Here is an 18,132-nt window from a genome sequence, read left to right as displayed (position 1 = left end):
TCAAACAACTTTTGACTTTTAAAGTTGTAAAATACTTTTTAGAAGTTAAAAATTGGTTATTCAAACACACCTTAAATTTGAACTCAAAAAATTTAGTTAACCGCTAAAAACTTGGTTTTCAAACACTTCTTAAATTTGTACTAAAAAATTTAGTTAACCTCATAAAATTCTCTCATTAGTTGAACGAACCACATGTTTGACAGTACTTTATGTTGCATCTGAAACTAATAAACCACCTTTCAATATGTTGAAATGAAACGCATGATACTATTAGTTTATTACTATCAGATCTTGTCATAAGTTCATCCATTTAGCATTTTATAGTTAATGTCATCATTGTATTTGAAGGGTTAATTACAATCATTAATTTGATCAAAGCTGATAGATTTAATTAGCAGAGAAATTAGTCAATTAAGTATATATCAGTAACGTACCTCTGCTCAGGCATTACTTCCTTCTGGTAATGTAATCAATCTTGTGCTAGAATCATACAACATTTGGGTGTCACAGCTGAGACAAATTCCTTTCAATGGTTAAAATATTCTCTACCATCAATTAAATCAAACCAACACCAGAATTTGTGGTCAGTTAATTAAGGGAAAGTTTTATACTTGGTGCATTTCACAGTGTTGGAGAGCCTCCACTTGAAATTGACAATATGGTCCCAAAGAAGGAGGTGTTTTCTGCACCACAGTTTGGACAAGGGCCCTATATACATATATATAAGTGAATAATTAATCTGTACTCAGTACTTTGTACTTAATCAATACAGCCTAAAAGAAAACATTATCATATAATTAACTACTAAATTTCATACCTTCAAAATCAGGAAGTCTTTTACAATTGCATTGGTGAGAACCTGAGCTAGCCACAGAATGAAGGGAACAGCAGCAAACCAAGTAAGAATGAAGCTGAAAGGCTCTGGAATCTGCACCGAACAATTCAAAACTATGTAAGTTTCTTGACGCTGAAGAAGGAAACCAAATATATATAAAAGGACCTTAAATGCAACTACTGCTTGAGACTGATGATGTTATGGAATCAAACCACATGCAAAAAAGAAGGGGGAAAATGAGAGCATACCGCTATCAGATCGAGATCACAAATCCAGTCAGATCATCAACGAAGAAGAACCTAAGAAATAGAGAAATGAATGAAAGAGGATGAAGAAGTCATGACCTAACTCAAGCAAACAGTAAAATCTATATCATAAGAACTCACAATGAACTCAGGTCAAGAAAAGTAAATACTGCTAGTTATAACACAAAATTTTACAAATTTATTGTTTCTCTGTTTCAAAATACTCTATCTGTTTTTATATATAGAGTGTTTTTAACTAATTTTTGTATATACCAATAAAAGTTCATTTAGCTGAAATCATATAAAATCACAATAATTTTATAGTTTTGATATCACGATTAATATCATGATGATAATAAGCACAACACACAAGTAATGTCTCCTCTATTTTTAAGACAAGACAAAATTATTTATTTATTCCAAAATATTATAACACCCTATATATTTAGAGATAAAATAAGCTTTTAAAAAATATTTTATATATAAGAAAAGGGGGTATATATTTTTTTAAAAGTATTTGCATAGATTAAGAAGTGTACTTGACATATAAGAATATTAGCCACATTGTCAAATTTACCTTAAAAACATAATCAATATTGTTTTGAAATTTTAGAGTAAATAAGGGTATAATAGAAAATTTTTTGATAAGTACTACTTCGAACTTTTAAAAAGATAAAATGAAATAAAAAATATCCCTTATTAAAAAAACACTTATATTTTAAATCGGAGATAGTAGAATTTAGCACATTCGACGTTCGACATTCTAGTCTCACAACTTATTGCAATTTGCAACTTGCAAGACCCCGCCAGATTCAACATAAAAACATGTCAAGTTTTTCTTCTATTGTATTTGTAACCACAACTATGCATACTTAAGCTGACAAGTGATATGTATCTTAAGTGAATAAAACAACATTGCGTTTTCTACAAATGCTAGTCCAATTACTGGTGTAAATAACTAAATGTTAGTTAATTATAATGTAAACATTTCTATTGTTAGTATAATTAAATATAATGTGATCAATGTTGATTTAGGGTTTTCTATTTTATTTAGATCGATATTAGCTATCTATCACATTTATATATATATATTTTCCTATTTATATTCATTAAAATTTTCTATACTTTATTTAGGAGAAATTATATTCTCTTATTTATTTATTAGGGGTGAGCATTATCAATTTGATTTGGTCATAAAATTGAAAATAAAAAACATAAACTAAAAAGATCAAATTTCAAATTAAAGACTAAACTCATGAAGTTGGCCGAAATATTAGAAAACTTTTTTTTTTGTTTTTAAGCACAAAGAAATGTGAGAAACTGGAAGAAGAAAAAAACAAGGGGAAATCTAACCAACAAAATCAGCCCTCTGTAAAGGTGCAAACAATTATTTTTTTTTTAGGACGAGAGGTGGACAGCAAAGATTATATCTTCTGAGTTATTGAAGGCGATCTTCTAAACTAGAGTTACATGTATAAAGAATGAGATTATTCAGACTAGAGAAAAAGGTAAATGTTTTTACATTCAATCTATTTATACACAGGCAAGCTTATATTCTATTTAAAAAAAAAAGAAAACCCAGCTTATAATACAAAAAGGAAAATATAATCTATCATTAATTATAATTATTTCAATAAATGTGATTGGACCAACTTAAACAGAAATAGGAAATTATACTAATTAGAAAATTCCAAAATCATAATTGTGTGTGTGTGTCACAAAATCACGTATGATTATTAAATGAGTAATCAACTAATATGAACTCACAGTCCAATCAATGGCACTTCCAAGAGCCAACATTTTCAATATTTGGACATGATAACCTACGCTGTTCAAAGATGATCACAATCACACACACATACACACAGAGGAAAGTTGCTTACAATCCTAATGCAACGACAGTCGCTGGGACGTTCAGCAAGAGCATCTTTAAGTAGTCAACATACAAGTCACTGTAAACCTGTTCAACGATGAAGCCAATCAAGAGAGAAATAATAAAGATTTGACATCAGAGCCTACTAGTAAAATTCTATAGCAAATAAGAAGCATTTCACTATTTAAAAATTATGCCATATATATATATATACACATATCTCTTGCCATTGTCACTATATATTTGTAATGCAAAACTTATCTGAATAACTTGCTCAACTTCAAGAACAAGTCAATTAGCAACAATGACTAAACAAACTGCAAATCAATACTAACCTTTCTACTTCGAAGGCTGCACCGTGGACCCTCGACAACAATTTCACTTCCTTCCATCTAGAAATTACATAGAAAACAAAATATGGTTTAATTAAATTGGTGTTTTTGTTGGCTCTTCATATATACTTTTGTCTTCTTAGTTACTCAGTGAGAAGATGATCAGAGTTGAAAATGATGATTACAGCAATAAGCGAACCTTTAGCCTCAGCTTCAAATTATCAAACTCTTTATCACTCATGATTGGATTTCCAGAAACATAAGCCATAGAAGCTTCCAGAAACTTTTGTTCATCAGAACCTGTAGTGAATGAACTAGTAATAATGGACGAGAGATAAGTACGAATCCACACATCGATCAAGGTGAAGTTATTTCGTACTTAGCATGACAACGCTGCTTCCTTCCCACATAAGTTCTTCCTTCAGATTATCAAATTCCTCATTCGACATAATAGCCTTCCCTTCATAGTAAAATGCCTGTAATTAAAACCTAGTTAAATATCTAAGAAAAATAGTCAGCTAAGAAAAAGAAGATTATTTTGCCCAACATATATATATACACACACACGCATACTTGCAGTGCTTGGAGAAATTCTTGTTCAAGTTCGCCGACTGATTTCTTCTCTTTGTTGTCAATGCTGCAATAAGGGAGGATTTTACCATCAACGACAACTTCTTCATTTTCTTTTTCTTCAACCTTGCCTGAAGGTTGTTGGTCGGCGGTGGCCTTGCGGGGGAGTACGAGCACACCACGGCGGCGCCGGAGGCGCAAGTGGTGGCCATTGAACTGAGTCAAGTGGATTCCAGAGGCATCAGGAGAAGAGGATAAGGAAGAAATTGGAATGAAGGGTCTTGATGAGTTGAAGGCAAATTTGAGAGCCATGGTGTGAGTAGTACTGATGAGCAGTACTACGGAGTCTGAGATATTATGGTTTCATGAACTGAGGATTTGTTTGGAAATGAAGGGAAAGAAAGGGATAAGGCAAGAGAAAGAAGTGTGTGGAGGGAATTGTGACGGCCAAATTCTTGTTTTGCTTTCCAATAAGAAGATAGGAAAGGGTGGAGATTCTCTTCATTTTTTTCTCATTATTTTTCTTCACTTTCCCAATATATCTTTAATAAATTGATTGGCACTAAGGTTTCGTTCCACGTATGTTTCTACTTCCTGGTTTGTCAAATCATAATGGCTTCCACGTTGGGCCACGTGGATGTGTCTTGAGTTGCCAGACGAATTACTGAGGTTTTATTGGGCCTGCATTTGACCCATTTAATATCAATCTTCATTGCTGGTCCAAAAAGTTATCAACTTTCACTGGGGTCCACTTTTCTACCTCCAAAAAATGTTTTAAAAATCAAATCAAACATTAAATCCAAATATTAACAAATTACAATTTTTATGATTTAATCAATTAAATCAACGATCAAATCTGTAACATAATTCTTAAGTATAAAATGATATTATATACATATATAATATTTATAAGAAATAAAATATTTAATTTTGAAATAATTTCTTAAAAAATAGTTCAATTTTATAGTATGGTTCAATTAATCATAATTAAATTATTGTAATTAAAATTTTAAATTTTTTAAAAATAAAATAATACATTCAACTAATTAAGTTAGTCATTTATATAACGTTATTTTTTATATAAAAATAAGTAAATATATCTACGTAAAGTCTCCCCAATTAATTATTTATCACTTATTTACCATGATAATATATTTATTGCATTTAAAATTTGAATTTTGAACAAGGTAATGAAGACACGTGGTCTGACAAACTAACCAAAGGCAAAATTTTAGTCTCCCACCATCACACCTACATGTGAGAAGTAAAATGAAAAAATAGAAATTAAAGATCACTAAACAAAATTTATATTAATTAAAGATTAATTGACTTTAAAATTACATTGTAGTCCGTTGTCCTTAGCTGATATTAATTTGTTATATCAAAAGACTAAATTGCCCCTATAATAAAAAAAAAAGTCAACCCCTACTATCACTAGTACTGACCCCCTGACCATCGGTGAACCCCCTACCGGCGATGAGGTTGTTGGGGTCCCTACCACTAGCAAGATCGACAATGGCTGGTCACAAGAGCTCTAGCACTAGCAACATTTTTATAAAAGAATAATTAGTTTAGGTGATTAAGGAAAATGTTTGATCTCATGACCTCTTGACTATCTGGGCACCAAGTCCTTTAATTATATATAGCAAAGTGTGGCAAAGTGTGGCAAAGAGTGTGTGTGTGTGTGTGTGTGTGTGTGTGTGTGTGTGTGTGTGTGTGTGAACCAAGTTTCTAACCACTTTCATGTTATAACTTAACAGTGTATTGTTAATTCATAAATAATACTTGTTATTTTACTAATATTATTTATTAATCTGACATGGACAATTACAAATTTAAATGAAGGACTAACATATATAATTAAGCCCCTCACATCTTATCAATTTTTCTAACTTGTTAAAATCCGAATAAATTGTTAAACTTTGAATGAATTGTTGTGAAAACTTAAATATATACTTGTTGATAAAAGACTAACACTTGGATAATTAAGCCCATCTTATCCATATTTCTAACTTATTAAAGCCCTATGGACCATTGTTAATTTAAAATAAATTATTGTTAAAACTCAAATGAATGTTTGTTGATCAAAAATTAACGTGTACAATTATATTTATCTTATCCGTTTTTCTAACTTATTAAAGTTTGAACTGGCTTATTATTTATACACTTATTCCATTAGACTTGTATTTTTATTCAAGAATAATTAGTTTAGGTGATGAAGGAAAATGTTTGATCTCATGATCTCTGGGCTATTTGGCCACCAAGTCCTTTAATTATATATGGCAAAGTGTGTGTGTGTGTGTGTGTGTCTAAGTTGTAAACCAAGCTTCTAACCACTTTCATGTTATAACTTAATAGTGTATTGTCAATTCCTAAATGGCACTTGTTATTTTACTAATATTACTTATTAATATAACATGGATAATTACAAATTTAATGAAGCTAACATGTACAATTAAGCCCCTCACATCTTATCAGTTTTTTTTAACTTGTTAAAACCCGAATAAATGTTGTTAACTTCGAATGAATTGTTGTGAAAAATTAAATGTATACTTGTTGATGAAAGACTAATACTTGTATAATTAAGTCCATCTTATATATTTTTCTATCTTATTAAAGCCCTAATGGACTATGGTTAATTTATAATAAATTATTGTTAAAACTCAAATGGATTCTTATTGATAAAATATTAACTTGTATAATTATACCTATCTTATTTGTTTTTCTAACTTATTAATGCCTGAACTGGCTTATTATTTATACACTTATTCCATTAGACTTGTATTTTTAATCATCAACATCAAGTATTCATTTGGGTTTTAATAATAATTCATTTGAAATTAACAATTGTCCATTTAGACTTTAACAAGCTAGAAAAACATATATGATAGGTATAATTGTATGTGTTAGTTTTTCATCAATAAGTATCCATTCTGGTTTTAAAAACAACAACTCATTCAAAATTAATAATAGTCCATTCGAGATTTAACAAGATATAAAAATGGATAGGATGGGCATAATTGTATATGTTAGTATTTCATCAACAAGTATCCATTTAGGTTTTAACTCATTATAAATTAACAACAGTCCATTTGGGCGTTAACAATTTCAAAAAATGGATAAGATGAGCTTAATTGTACAAATGTTAGTCCTTCATCAACAAGTATGCATTTGGGTTATCACAACAATTCATTCTCAATTAACAATAATTTTTTGAGTTTTAACAAGTTAGAAAAACTAAAAGGATAGGATGAGCTTAATTGTACATTTCAGTCTTTCATTTACAAGTATTCGTTCGGGTTTTGACAACAACCTACTCATGATTAACAATACATTTAGACTTTTAACAAGTAAAATACATAAAGTTTTAAAACTCTCAATTTATAATTGTCCATGTCATATTAATAAGTAACATTAGTAAAATAGCAAATGTCATTCAGGAATTAACAACACACTATCAAGTTATAACATGAAAGCGGTTATAAACTTGGTTTACTACTTATATATATATATATATATATTTGCCATATATAGGACACCAAAATTTTTAAGTGGTCAATGGGTCATGGGATCAAGCTTTTCTTGGCTACCTAAATCAATTATTCTTGAATAAAAATGTTGATGGGGTTGGAGCTTCGATAATTGGTTGCTAGTGACCCCACCGATAGTAAGGGCTGTAGTGACCTCGTCGCCAGCAGAGAGTCCAGCGACGATTTGGTAGCCGGTGTCAGTGATAGTAAGGGTGTCTTTTTTTTTGTTACTTTAAAGGCAATTTGATCTTTTGACATAACAAATTAATATTAGTCAATGATCAAAAGATTTTAATGCAATTTCAAAGTTAATTGACTCTTAATTTATATAAATTTTATTCAGTGATCCTTAATTGTTATTTTCCCAAGTAAAAAGCTCTCTTTCATTCTATTCATTGTTTCAATGCTTCTTTTTGCCATTAGATAGCCTCCTCATCTTCTCTATTCAGCTTTGTTCTCTTTCTCTTCTCATTTTTTGTTTTTGTCGTCGGGATCAACCTGTGTCTTGTCATTCAATGTTGTCCTTTTCTCATCATAGATCCATTGTAAGTTCTTTTTCTTTATTAAAAAATATGTATTTTTTCTCCTTTTCCATTTTTTCCTTCTTTTCGGCCAGTTTTCCTTCTCCTTCTCCTTTTCTCCTTCTATTTTTATTTAGCCGTCTGGTTTTCTTCAACCGACTCTAATTCCTAGCTCAAATTCGAATCCTTGCTCGAAAGTTGGTTTTGAACTACTCAACCCAATCCAACTCTTCAAACGGTCCAAAGCTAAAACATGAGCTGGTAAGGTGGCCAGGCAACATCTGATTTGGTCTTAGTTTTAAATCACTCACTCCAGGTACTTAATAGTATAAATAATATTCTTAATTTTTAATTAGCAAAATATTTACCCTGAAATTTAAAAAAATGATATAAGGACTCCATATAGTGATGGTTTAACCTACGTTGATAGTTAATTGAACTACATTGACTAGCATTAAAAGACAATTTTGCTCAATTTTTTTTGAATAACTAATTAGATAACTTTCTATTAGTACAATATTTTTGAATTATCAATGTTTTAAATCATGGAAATAATTAGGGCTGCCCAAAAACCAGACCAGACCGGGTTTTGACTCAACCCGAGGTTTGGTCTGAAAATGCTTCAGACTATATTTTACAGTCCGAAGACTGGTCTGGCCCGAAGCAAACCCGATGACTAACCAGACCGGGTATTATTTACCAGACTCGTGGACTGGTCTAAGAGACCAATATTTTTTATAAATTGAATAAAAAACTTTAAAAAAGTCATAGAACACCCATTTAGGAACACAAGAACGTGGTTAAAAACCTAAGGAAACGATCTATGCAACAAAATCGATGAATCAATCAAATACAAAAAAAAACAAGAAGAAAAAAAGCAAAGACCAAATCTAGCAACGATGCCCATAGAGGACTTCGAGAATGGTAAATACAATGAAGATAATCCCAGGCAAACAAGACGCATAGACTTGGAGAAGGATTGGATGAGGAATTTCCAGAACATGATGAAGAAATCTCCAGACGAAGCGAAGAAATTCACGAACAGAGCAACGAAAGGAGAAAGGAGAAAGCCAAGATGGGGGAAGAAAAGGAAGAACACTGATGGTTACCACAGATGGCAAGGACGGCTCTACTGACAAAGCAAAGGATGATATCATGCTTTGTGAAAAAGGGGGAGAATCTGGAACGAAAAAATTTTAGAGAAAATTTGAGAAAATAAATGGAGTATGTGTATTTGGCTCAAAACAAAAAAATGGAGTATGTGTATATATATATTACTTTAAAAAATTATATATATAAAAATATATGACCATCGGGTTGGACTGGACTACGTAGTCTGAAACATCAGTCCAAGACCCAGTCTGACCCGATCGACCAACCCGGTCTAAACAGACTGGTTCAGTGTTCGGGTTACTTATTCCCTATTCAGATTGGGCCGGGTTGGATCGGACTGGACCGGGTTGACCGGGTTTTGGATTTTCTTGCACACCCCTAGAAATAATTTGACAACTTGTTATAACTCAAAATTTTAAATTTTGAAGACAAATTTATCATTTAACCCCTTTCTTATCAAGTGGTTGCTTAAGTTGGCTGATGAATTACTTCGGCATCAAGCTTGCATTTGATCACGTTCCGTTTTAGTGCTCATTACCCCCAATGAGCATCATGATGCTCATTAGGGTGCACATCATCTAGATTTAAATTTTTATTTTATATTTACTAAAATAAAAATTTATAAAAATTTTAATAAATTTACTTTATCATCAATCTGTTAATTTAAATTTAATTTAGATTATCTAAATTTAATAATAAAGTTTTCATGATTTTTATAAATTGACTATGCAATTTTTTTAAAAAATATTTTTTTGAAAGTTCAAGTTTGGAGATTTTCTTTATTTTTAATATTGTATTTACCAATATACAAACTGTAAAAAATTTAAAATTAAATATGAAATATTCAGAGTACATTTTGATAGTCAATTTATAAAAATTATAAAGATTTTTAATATTAATTGGACAATCCAAATTAAATATATTGTCCATGTTTATGGTAAATATATTTATTAAATATTTTTATAAATTTTTATTTTAAAAATATAAAATAAAAACTTTAAATCTAAACACCACGATACTCGTCAAAGTGCAGATCACTGAAATTAAATGCCATTTGACACAATTGATCCCAATGTTCATTTGGGTTGACTTTTTTCCCTTCTATAGCACTTAGTATTATATATAGAATCTCAAACGTCATGCATGCTTACTCATTTGTTCTCCCTCCTATTAAGTTATATCTAACTCTTGTGATTTAGAGTTAAGACATTGTGTCCCTCCCTACTTCTTACTCGTTTGTTCTCACACCACATTTTCAAGAGATAGCTCCTCATTTTAGACAACTATATTTTAATAGTTTTATACTTTAATGTTAAAATACCTTTAAGTTTTTCTACTTGTATAGTCTCTTTCTGAACATAAATCTCTCCATAACATTCAAAATCATATATTTTATATGAGGATATAAAATGAGGGTACTAAACATTGTATAATATTTTAAAACCCTCCTTTGCTATTTATTATGAGAGAAATAGAAATGCTTCACATTTCTAGATTATTAATGGATTTGCTTGTACAAGAATGTAGAGTAAATCCAATATTTTTTCATATTTTTTTCTTGAAATTCCACTTGATATTCTCTTTAATGTGTTGGGTGAAATTTTTCAAACTTTCGATCAGCTTAATATTTGTTACTCACTTGATCCCTCTTCATTTGTACACAAGTCCAATTGGGATCAACTCCATACTTTTGCTTGACATTATACTAACCATATTCAACAATTCACTAGTTCAACTAAAAAACAAAAAAGATTAATAAAAATTCGGTTAGCATGTTAAATAATTTTTTAAAAAAACTCTCTTAACCTTTAGATCCTTCTTTAATTTCAAAGGCATGAAAACTAACAATTTATAGGTCATAAGGTCACTCCATAATTGAGGGTAAAACATTTTTAATATGCTAATCAATCAAAATAAATGTTAATAATTTTTTTGTAACAAAAATGCATCAAATGTTTTGTTTGAATATATGAGATAAATAAGTCATATCAGAGCGTTATATTTTAAATTAAATTATATCTTATTATTCTACACATCCATCATATATTGTTTACCCTCATTTTTGTGACCAGTACCTGTTATTAAAAGGTGGTATCAAAGTCAAGTTTTGTCACATCCATTCTTGATTTTGAAAAATGATATAGGAATAATCATATCCATTTTTCCTTGAATTAGAAGTTCTTTATTAATCTTTCTAATATAACTTGTTGTAAATATGATTATTTTCTTCCAAAATAAAAGGATGAACTATTAATATCTTTTAATTCATATATCATCAACCAAAATACTAAAAATATTTGATATTTATCTTATTAGCTCCATGATACGTGAGTTACAGAAAACTATAGTGAAATCTAAATCATATACCTTAAACTGTAAAAAACAATTAGCAATAGCTCAAATGATATATGATTTCTCATTTTTAGAAGATTTTCTATCAAATATCCATGTTTTCAAGACTTCGATAACTTTTTTATAGTTCATTTTTTTTTAAAAAAAATATTCCTATATCATTTTGAATCATATGTTTCATATCAAGTTTCAAAGTGAGAATATTAAATATAAAATTGAAGGACTCGTAAAAATTAAGTTTTGAGATTTTAAATTAAGAAGTATTGTACTTCCTCTAATCTTATCCATTTGTTCATTTTCTCCATCTCTAAATAGTCGTTGCATCTTCCAAATAAGTGGTTTTGAGATTTTAATTTAAGATATATGGTCTGCTCAAATCATTATGTAAGATCTAAAAATACTTCATACTTGTCTATCTTTCACTACTTTTAAGTCTATATTATATGTAATAAATAAGTGGTATCAAAGTCTTGGATTGTAAATAAAAGTTTGTTAGATTGATATATTTATTCACCATTTATTCTCTACCCTCATTTTATGTGACCACTACCACTTAACATGTGGTATTAGAGTTAAGTTTGTCCATATCCATTCTTAATTTTGAAAAACATTATAAGAATAATCATAATTATATGTAATAAATAAGTGGTATCAAAGTCTTGGATTGTAAATGAAAGTTTGTTAGACTGATATATTCATTCACCATTTATTCTCTACCTTCATTTTATGTGCCCACTACCACTTAACATGTGGTATTAGAGTTAAGTTTGTCCATATCCATTCTTGATTTTGAAAAACATTATAAGAATAATCATACCATTTTTTCCATGAAATAGTAGTTATTGACTAATCTTTGTAATAGTACTTGCCGTAAATATAACCATTCATTTCAAGAAATAAATGATAAATTGTTAATATTTTTTATACTTTGTACATCATTAATCAAAACAATAAATTTTTTTTATCTTTTGTCTAATTAGTTTCATGAGATGTAAGTTAGAGATAAATTTAATGAAATTCAAATCATACACCTTAAAGTTTAAAAGAATCAACAATAACTCCAAGGATACAAGATTTCTCATTTTCAAGAGGCCTTGTATCAAATATTCATGTTTTCAAGGCTTCACAAACTTTTTTATGAATCATATGTTTCATATTAGGTTTCAAAATAAAAATATCAAATATAAAGTTTATGACCCACAAAATTGAGCCTTGAAATTTTGAATTAAGAAGTTATGTAATTTTATTATTCTTATCAATTTGTTCTTTCTTATTTTATAGATGGTCGTTAATTATCCTTAATTAGTGGTATCAGAATTTTGAGATTTTGAATTAAATGTATTGCAAGAATAGGATTAATTTGATGATGTTCAACCATTTGGAATATGCCGATAGTGTGAAATTCAATAACTCCTATTGCTAACAAAAATTAAATGAGGCCATAAATGGTTAATGCAAAGACTTTATTAAAAGTAGACAATTTCTTCTTCCTTGCCAATGCTTCTATGTGGGCTTCAATGTATGCTTGTCAGGACAAATTATTTACAACTCACATTCATCAACTTCTAACAATTTATCTATTGTTTTTATTGAGGGTAAATTAATTAGTATTTACAAATAGAATCTCCCTTTTTTAGCAGTATTCTCAATAAGTCACCATATTTTTTTATTGTTAAAGCAATTTGGAAATCCGATAATGTGAAACATATTAAGAATTCATCTCAATATTGTCCCTAAATTGTAAATGCATCCCCTTAGACAGATATGTGATGAGAATTCAATATTTCTCCATATTTTTTTCTAAAATTTCACTTGTTATTCTCTTTAATGTGTTAGTGAATTTTTTTCCTAAAATTGCACTTGATATTCACTTGTCCCTAAACTATAAGTGCACATGGTCTACCACTATAGTGTGCTCATCTACAAACGGTCATACATCAAGTAGCTCAATTCTATATCTTTGGGCCCAAATTTGGTCTAATTATCTATTTTGGGTCATACATCAGCCAACCAACAAGCATACGATCTACAGCATTCCAGTCATCTTTGGTAGGAGCAGTAATAGTAGTAGCATCTGTTGCGGCAACAAGAGGATCGTATATCTACACCATTAACATGAGATTCTATTTTGTTTCTTTCAATCAAAGGAAGAATAATTGATTCCCAAAAAAGATAATTCCCTCAGTCCAACTTGACCAATGTGATTTGACTGCTAAATATTGAATTTGGCTTAGAAACAATGGTAACAATGATGGTAGATGAAGTATTGATAGTAGGAGAAGAAGTTGATGACATGATGGATATAAGTAAAAAAAGAGGATCCCCTTTGCTTTGATAGTAGAAAAATCAAAGATAGAGGAAATGAAATGCTAACAAACAGAGTTGTGGAAGTAGGCTCCTTTCATTGATATAAATAGTACAAGATATTCAATACAATAGAGACACATATACAAGGAATATAAAGGGCACATTTGTGCTGTATAAAGGACAGATTCAATCTTATCTATATCTCAACTGATTACATGATTAACAAATAATCCTATTCTCTAACTATATGAATTTAGGGTCCTAAACACTTCTAGACTTATAGTATAAATGCAAAATTACCATTTAACCCTTAATTCTAAAGTTATATAATTATCTCTTAATAAAAAAATATATATAATTTCTTAATTTCAATTTTTAAAAAATTCAAGGATTTTAATATTTGGAAATTGACATATTTAACGGATCAAATTCTGAGAACTTGATTAAAAAAAAATTAAACTACAAAATTTATTTAAAATTAAGAGAAATTATAAACATCTGCATATTTATTTTTCCTATTTTTGGAAGTACGGAAGAAAAACACCCAAATCTATAAAAAGGTCGACCTAAATTCTAGAATGAACCAACCAAGAAGTGACAAGGGAGAAATCTGTGCTGTCTTCGCCCAAAACCAGTGGCACAATGGGGGTTAGTTGAAATGTGCGTGCCTAAAGTAAGGACACCCTCCAAACCGTTGCGTTTTGTTTTTTGGTTTTTGGGAAGTCTTCATTAATTTTCCCCAATTCCTCAAGCAAACTTTGCCGGTCACAATTACAGACATACAAGGCTTGTCCCAGAGCATAAAAATAAAAAAAATATATTCGATAATGTATTTTTAAACAGTATTTTAAAAATTAAAAAATAAAAGATTATTTTAAATAATAAAAAAATGAAAACAATTTTTAAGTATTTTGAGACTACTATTATTATTATAGAGAATAAGAAAAAATGAGAGAAATACTTATTTTTATTATTTTTTATTCTTAACACATGTTTTACAAAACACTAGTTTTTTAAATAATAAAATAAAAATATTTTCAAACAGGCTTATACTACTCCCATTCTTATTACATGATACTTTTAATTATTTCATGTATTTTAAAAAATATTTTTTTTGTGATATCATGAAAAAATGATGCATTTAACCATTGACTTTAAATAATGATACAATCATATTAAATATTTTCATGCTAATCAAAAAACAATAAAATTATAAAAAATGATTTAATTATTATAAAATATTCTATATTTAAGATTAAAAATTATTTTTAAAAAAGTGTTCAATAAAAAAAATTGGACGGAATCCTTATATTACCATTATACCATTTGGTACTGAGTGAGACTTTTTTTGGGATCATATGATTGAGGGAGGGACTTAAATGCAGTAGAGATCATTTAACTTTCCCATCTTATATGTTACTATTTTTTGAGTTTCTGGTCTCCGGCATCTTTCTACTGTATCTAGCGTAGGAGAGAATGCCCTCCTCTTTCCTTCCTATCCTTCTCTCTCTAATTTTTAATCACTAGATCAAGATTTGTATAATTTAGGTTTGATGTCTCACAAAATAATTTATTTTATTTTTACTATATTTTTTAATTTTTTATATTGAATTTTAGTAGTTTGAATTTATTTATTTATATTTTTTAATCTAACATTTTAACAATAATTTTAGGAAAAATATAACTTTAGATCCTTATATTTTGCTCGTATTTTGTTATTAATCCTCGCACTTTTTTCAATATTTTAGATCCATACACTTTTATTTTTCAGTGTTTTAGATCCCTCTATGAACAAAGTGTAGGGACTTGAGAGGGCCTTAAAACATTGAAAAATAAAAGTGTGAGAATCTAAAATATTAAAAAAAAAATATAGAAATTCAAAGATATGTTTTTTCATAATTTTATAAGAGATTAAATATGAACTGTCTAAATTTTGATCCAATGATTAAAAGGAAAAGAAGGAAAGAGGGCGGGAAAGGACAAGGAGAGAACCCTTGCTCCCAATGGTTCTGCTATACCACTTGCCATCTCCAAAATTTTTAACTCTGACTTCAACAATATGAAATATTTTTTTAAAAAAAGAGAATGACATTAAAGGCCCAAAACTTGGAATTTATGACAGTTAACTCAAAAAAAAAAAAATCAGTCATAAATATTAATTCAGATAGTTGTTTTCAAGAATTCTAATTGGATATAAAACATTTAAATTGTAAATATAATTCTCAACTTATAGTTGGGATTTATGTTTGTAACTATTCGAATTTACAAGAATATAGTGTGTAAAAAGCATACTTTCAGCCTCTAGTGATGACAGACTTCTCTTAAACCACTCACAGGGACCGGGTTTTGGTTACAAACCTTGGATGAATTTTTATAGTGGATACACCAAGAGAGATGAGCAAAGCAAAGAGAAAGAGATGATAATGGAGAGGGAATTTTGACTAATTTTGGAGAGGGAATTATCTGAACTTACGCTGCGTTTGCTTACTAGATTACCCATTATTTCAATACTTGATAATGGATGGTTACTGTTTATTTAAAAACAAATAACTGATTCTTTCAAAAACCATGTAATCACCCATTCATAATTATTTAACAAAATAAATAATTAACCCAATCCTAAATTAATTATTAACTAGAATTTTTTCCCGTGCATATTCATGATGTGAAATGTTAAAAAATATATTTAGTATGAATTACTTATTATATATTATTATATTATTTTAAGAAAATACAATTTATATATTGTTCATGTCATTTTTTTGTGTGCCATGTTGTGGTACGGTAGATTGCCTCTAATTTCCTATACTGCAAACATAATTATATAAAATTTTATAAATTGTAAAAACATAGGGGAAAAAAACAAAGTGACTTGACAATAACGACGATCAACTGGCTTGTCTTCTTTGACAAAAACGGCTATTATTTGATAACGACTAAAGATATATGAAAGATAATTATTATTTCATTATCCACAAGTAATATATTTCATGATCTATAATAGTAAAATTATTATTATAGAAATTGATAGGTGAAATAATTAAATTTAATTATCAAGCAAAGGAAAGTCAAAAATCATACATGAAAATTATTAATTGAACACTGGAGGTGAATCAATTAACAAACATTAAGGAAGAAAGTGACTTCGAGCAAATTACATAATTGGACATAATAATCAAAACAGTAATTATTTGTTTTATATACGTAAATTAAAATTTATATAATAATTTGTTTCATTTTGAAAATTTTCACCCTTATACATGGTAAACATAAATAACAGATCCCGTATATATTAACAAAATAAGAAATAATTTAATATTTCAAGATTTGTTATCCCTTAATAGAATAAAATTTAAGCAATAAAGAATTGGTAACAAATTTATTATTTAATAAATTGTTATGTAGATTAGAATTTGATCCTATAATGTATTACGTTATAAAATATAGGTAACAAATCTTTTAAAATTTAGATTTATGAAATTCCCAGAAATTTTTTTTATATTTTTCTATTTTTATTATAGGTTTCATATTTATCTTTGTTTTGAAAAATAGGTAACACGGATGATTTTTAGTTTTTGTTACTATGAATTTCATAATTATGATCATTTAATTTACTATTTTTATGTAAATTGACTTATCCAATATTTTCTCTGAGTGGAGGATGATATCAAATGAACACAGCATAGGGATCATAATCTTAGCAAGTGATTAGTTGAATCAAACGGTAAATATTTTTCCCAAATTTCTATCTTCTGATCAGTTGCTCTATGACACTCGTCTGACGCGTCTTGCATCCTCTCATTGTTCTGGACTGCTTGTCCCTCTCCCACACTCTCTCTTCTATCCCTCAGCTCACCTCTGATAATAATAGCTATCACTGTCAGCTTCCATTTTGTCTTTATCTCACCATAAGGAGCCAAGAAACGTTTTACTGCCTTGCGAGTTTCTAATGTCTTAAACTTTTCCTTCCTTGTTGTCCGCTTCACCATCTCTTAAAGCTTTATCTGAAAAGCAAATGTGAAAGAAATGTATAGGAAAGGCAAACACTAAAGATGAACATAGTTTATACGTTTTTGGTGATATTGAACAAATGCATAGGTTGTGTCATACAAACTTCTGGACTACTTTGAACCTGCCATATAGCTATATACATCAAAAGGTAAACAAAAGAGGTCAAAAGACAGAAGCAAAAGTATGACACAATGTGTTTCAAAAAATCACTTCATGCACGTTGCTTCACTGATCTGGTGGTTTGTTAAGATCGAGCTCAGACGTGGCAGCTTTATCAAGTGGTGGGAGCAGGAATTTCTCCTCCATCGGAACCAATGGCGAAAGTGAGAGTTGGAGTTGATTGTTAGTAAGGTTGACTGAAGGAAGGATGAGCTTGTTGCAATCATTAGTAGATATTAGTTGAGTGAAGCATCCTTTCTGTTTAGCATGAGTGGGTGTTGTAG

General features: G+C 29.2%; 1 protein-coding gene across 1 annotated transcript; it reads right to left on the bottom strand.

Moving 5' to 3' along the window:
* Positions 1 to 1,088: 1,088 nt before the first annotated feature.
* Positions 1,089 to 4,289, bottom strand: LOC129299776 (PGR5-like protein 1B, chloroplastic). Its single transcript, XM_054938246.1, has 6 exons — positions 3,859 to 4,289; positions 3,665 to 3,761; positions 3,485 to 3,585; positions 3,289 to 3,345; positions 2,964 to 3,040; positions 1,089 to 1,134 (listed from the first exon to the last, which is right to left on the bottom strand). The coding sequence occupies exons 1-6, from the start codon at positions 4,165 to 4,167 to the stop codon at positions 1,089 to 1,091; spliced, it is 687 nt and encodes a 228-aa protein (XP_054794221.1). The 5' UTR covers positions 4,168 to 4,289.
* Positions 4,290 to 18,132: the final 13,843 nt, after the last annotated feature.

This window comes from Prosopis cineraria, unplaced genomic scaffold (genome assembly GCF_029017545.1).
Source record: "Prosopis cineraria cultivar Desert tree isolate PC_DT_omini unplaced genomic scaffold, ASM2901754v1 PC1293, whole genome shotgun sequence".
In the NCBI taxonomy this organism is placed as follows: Eukaryota; Viridiplantae; Streptophyta; class Magnoliopsida; order Fabales; family Fabaceae; genus Prosopis; species Prosopis cineraria.
Note: the sequence above shows the minus strand (reverse complement) of the source record. Positions and strands in the feature narration are given on the sequence as shown.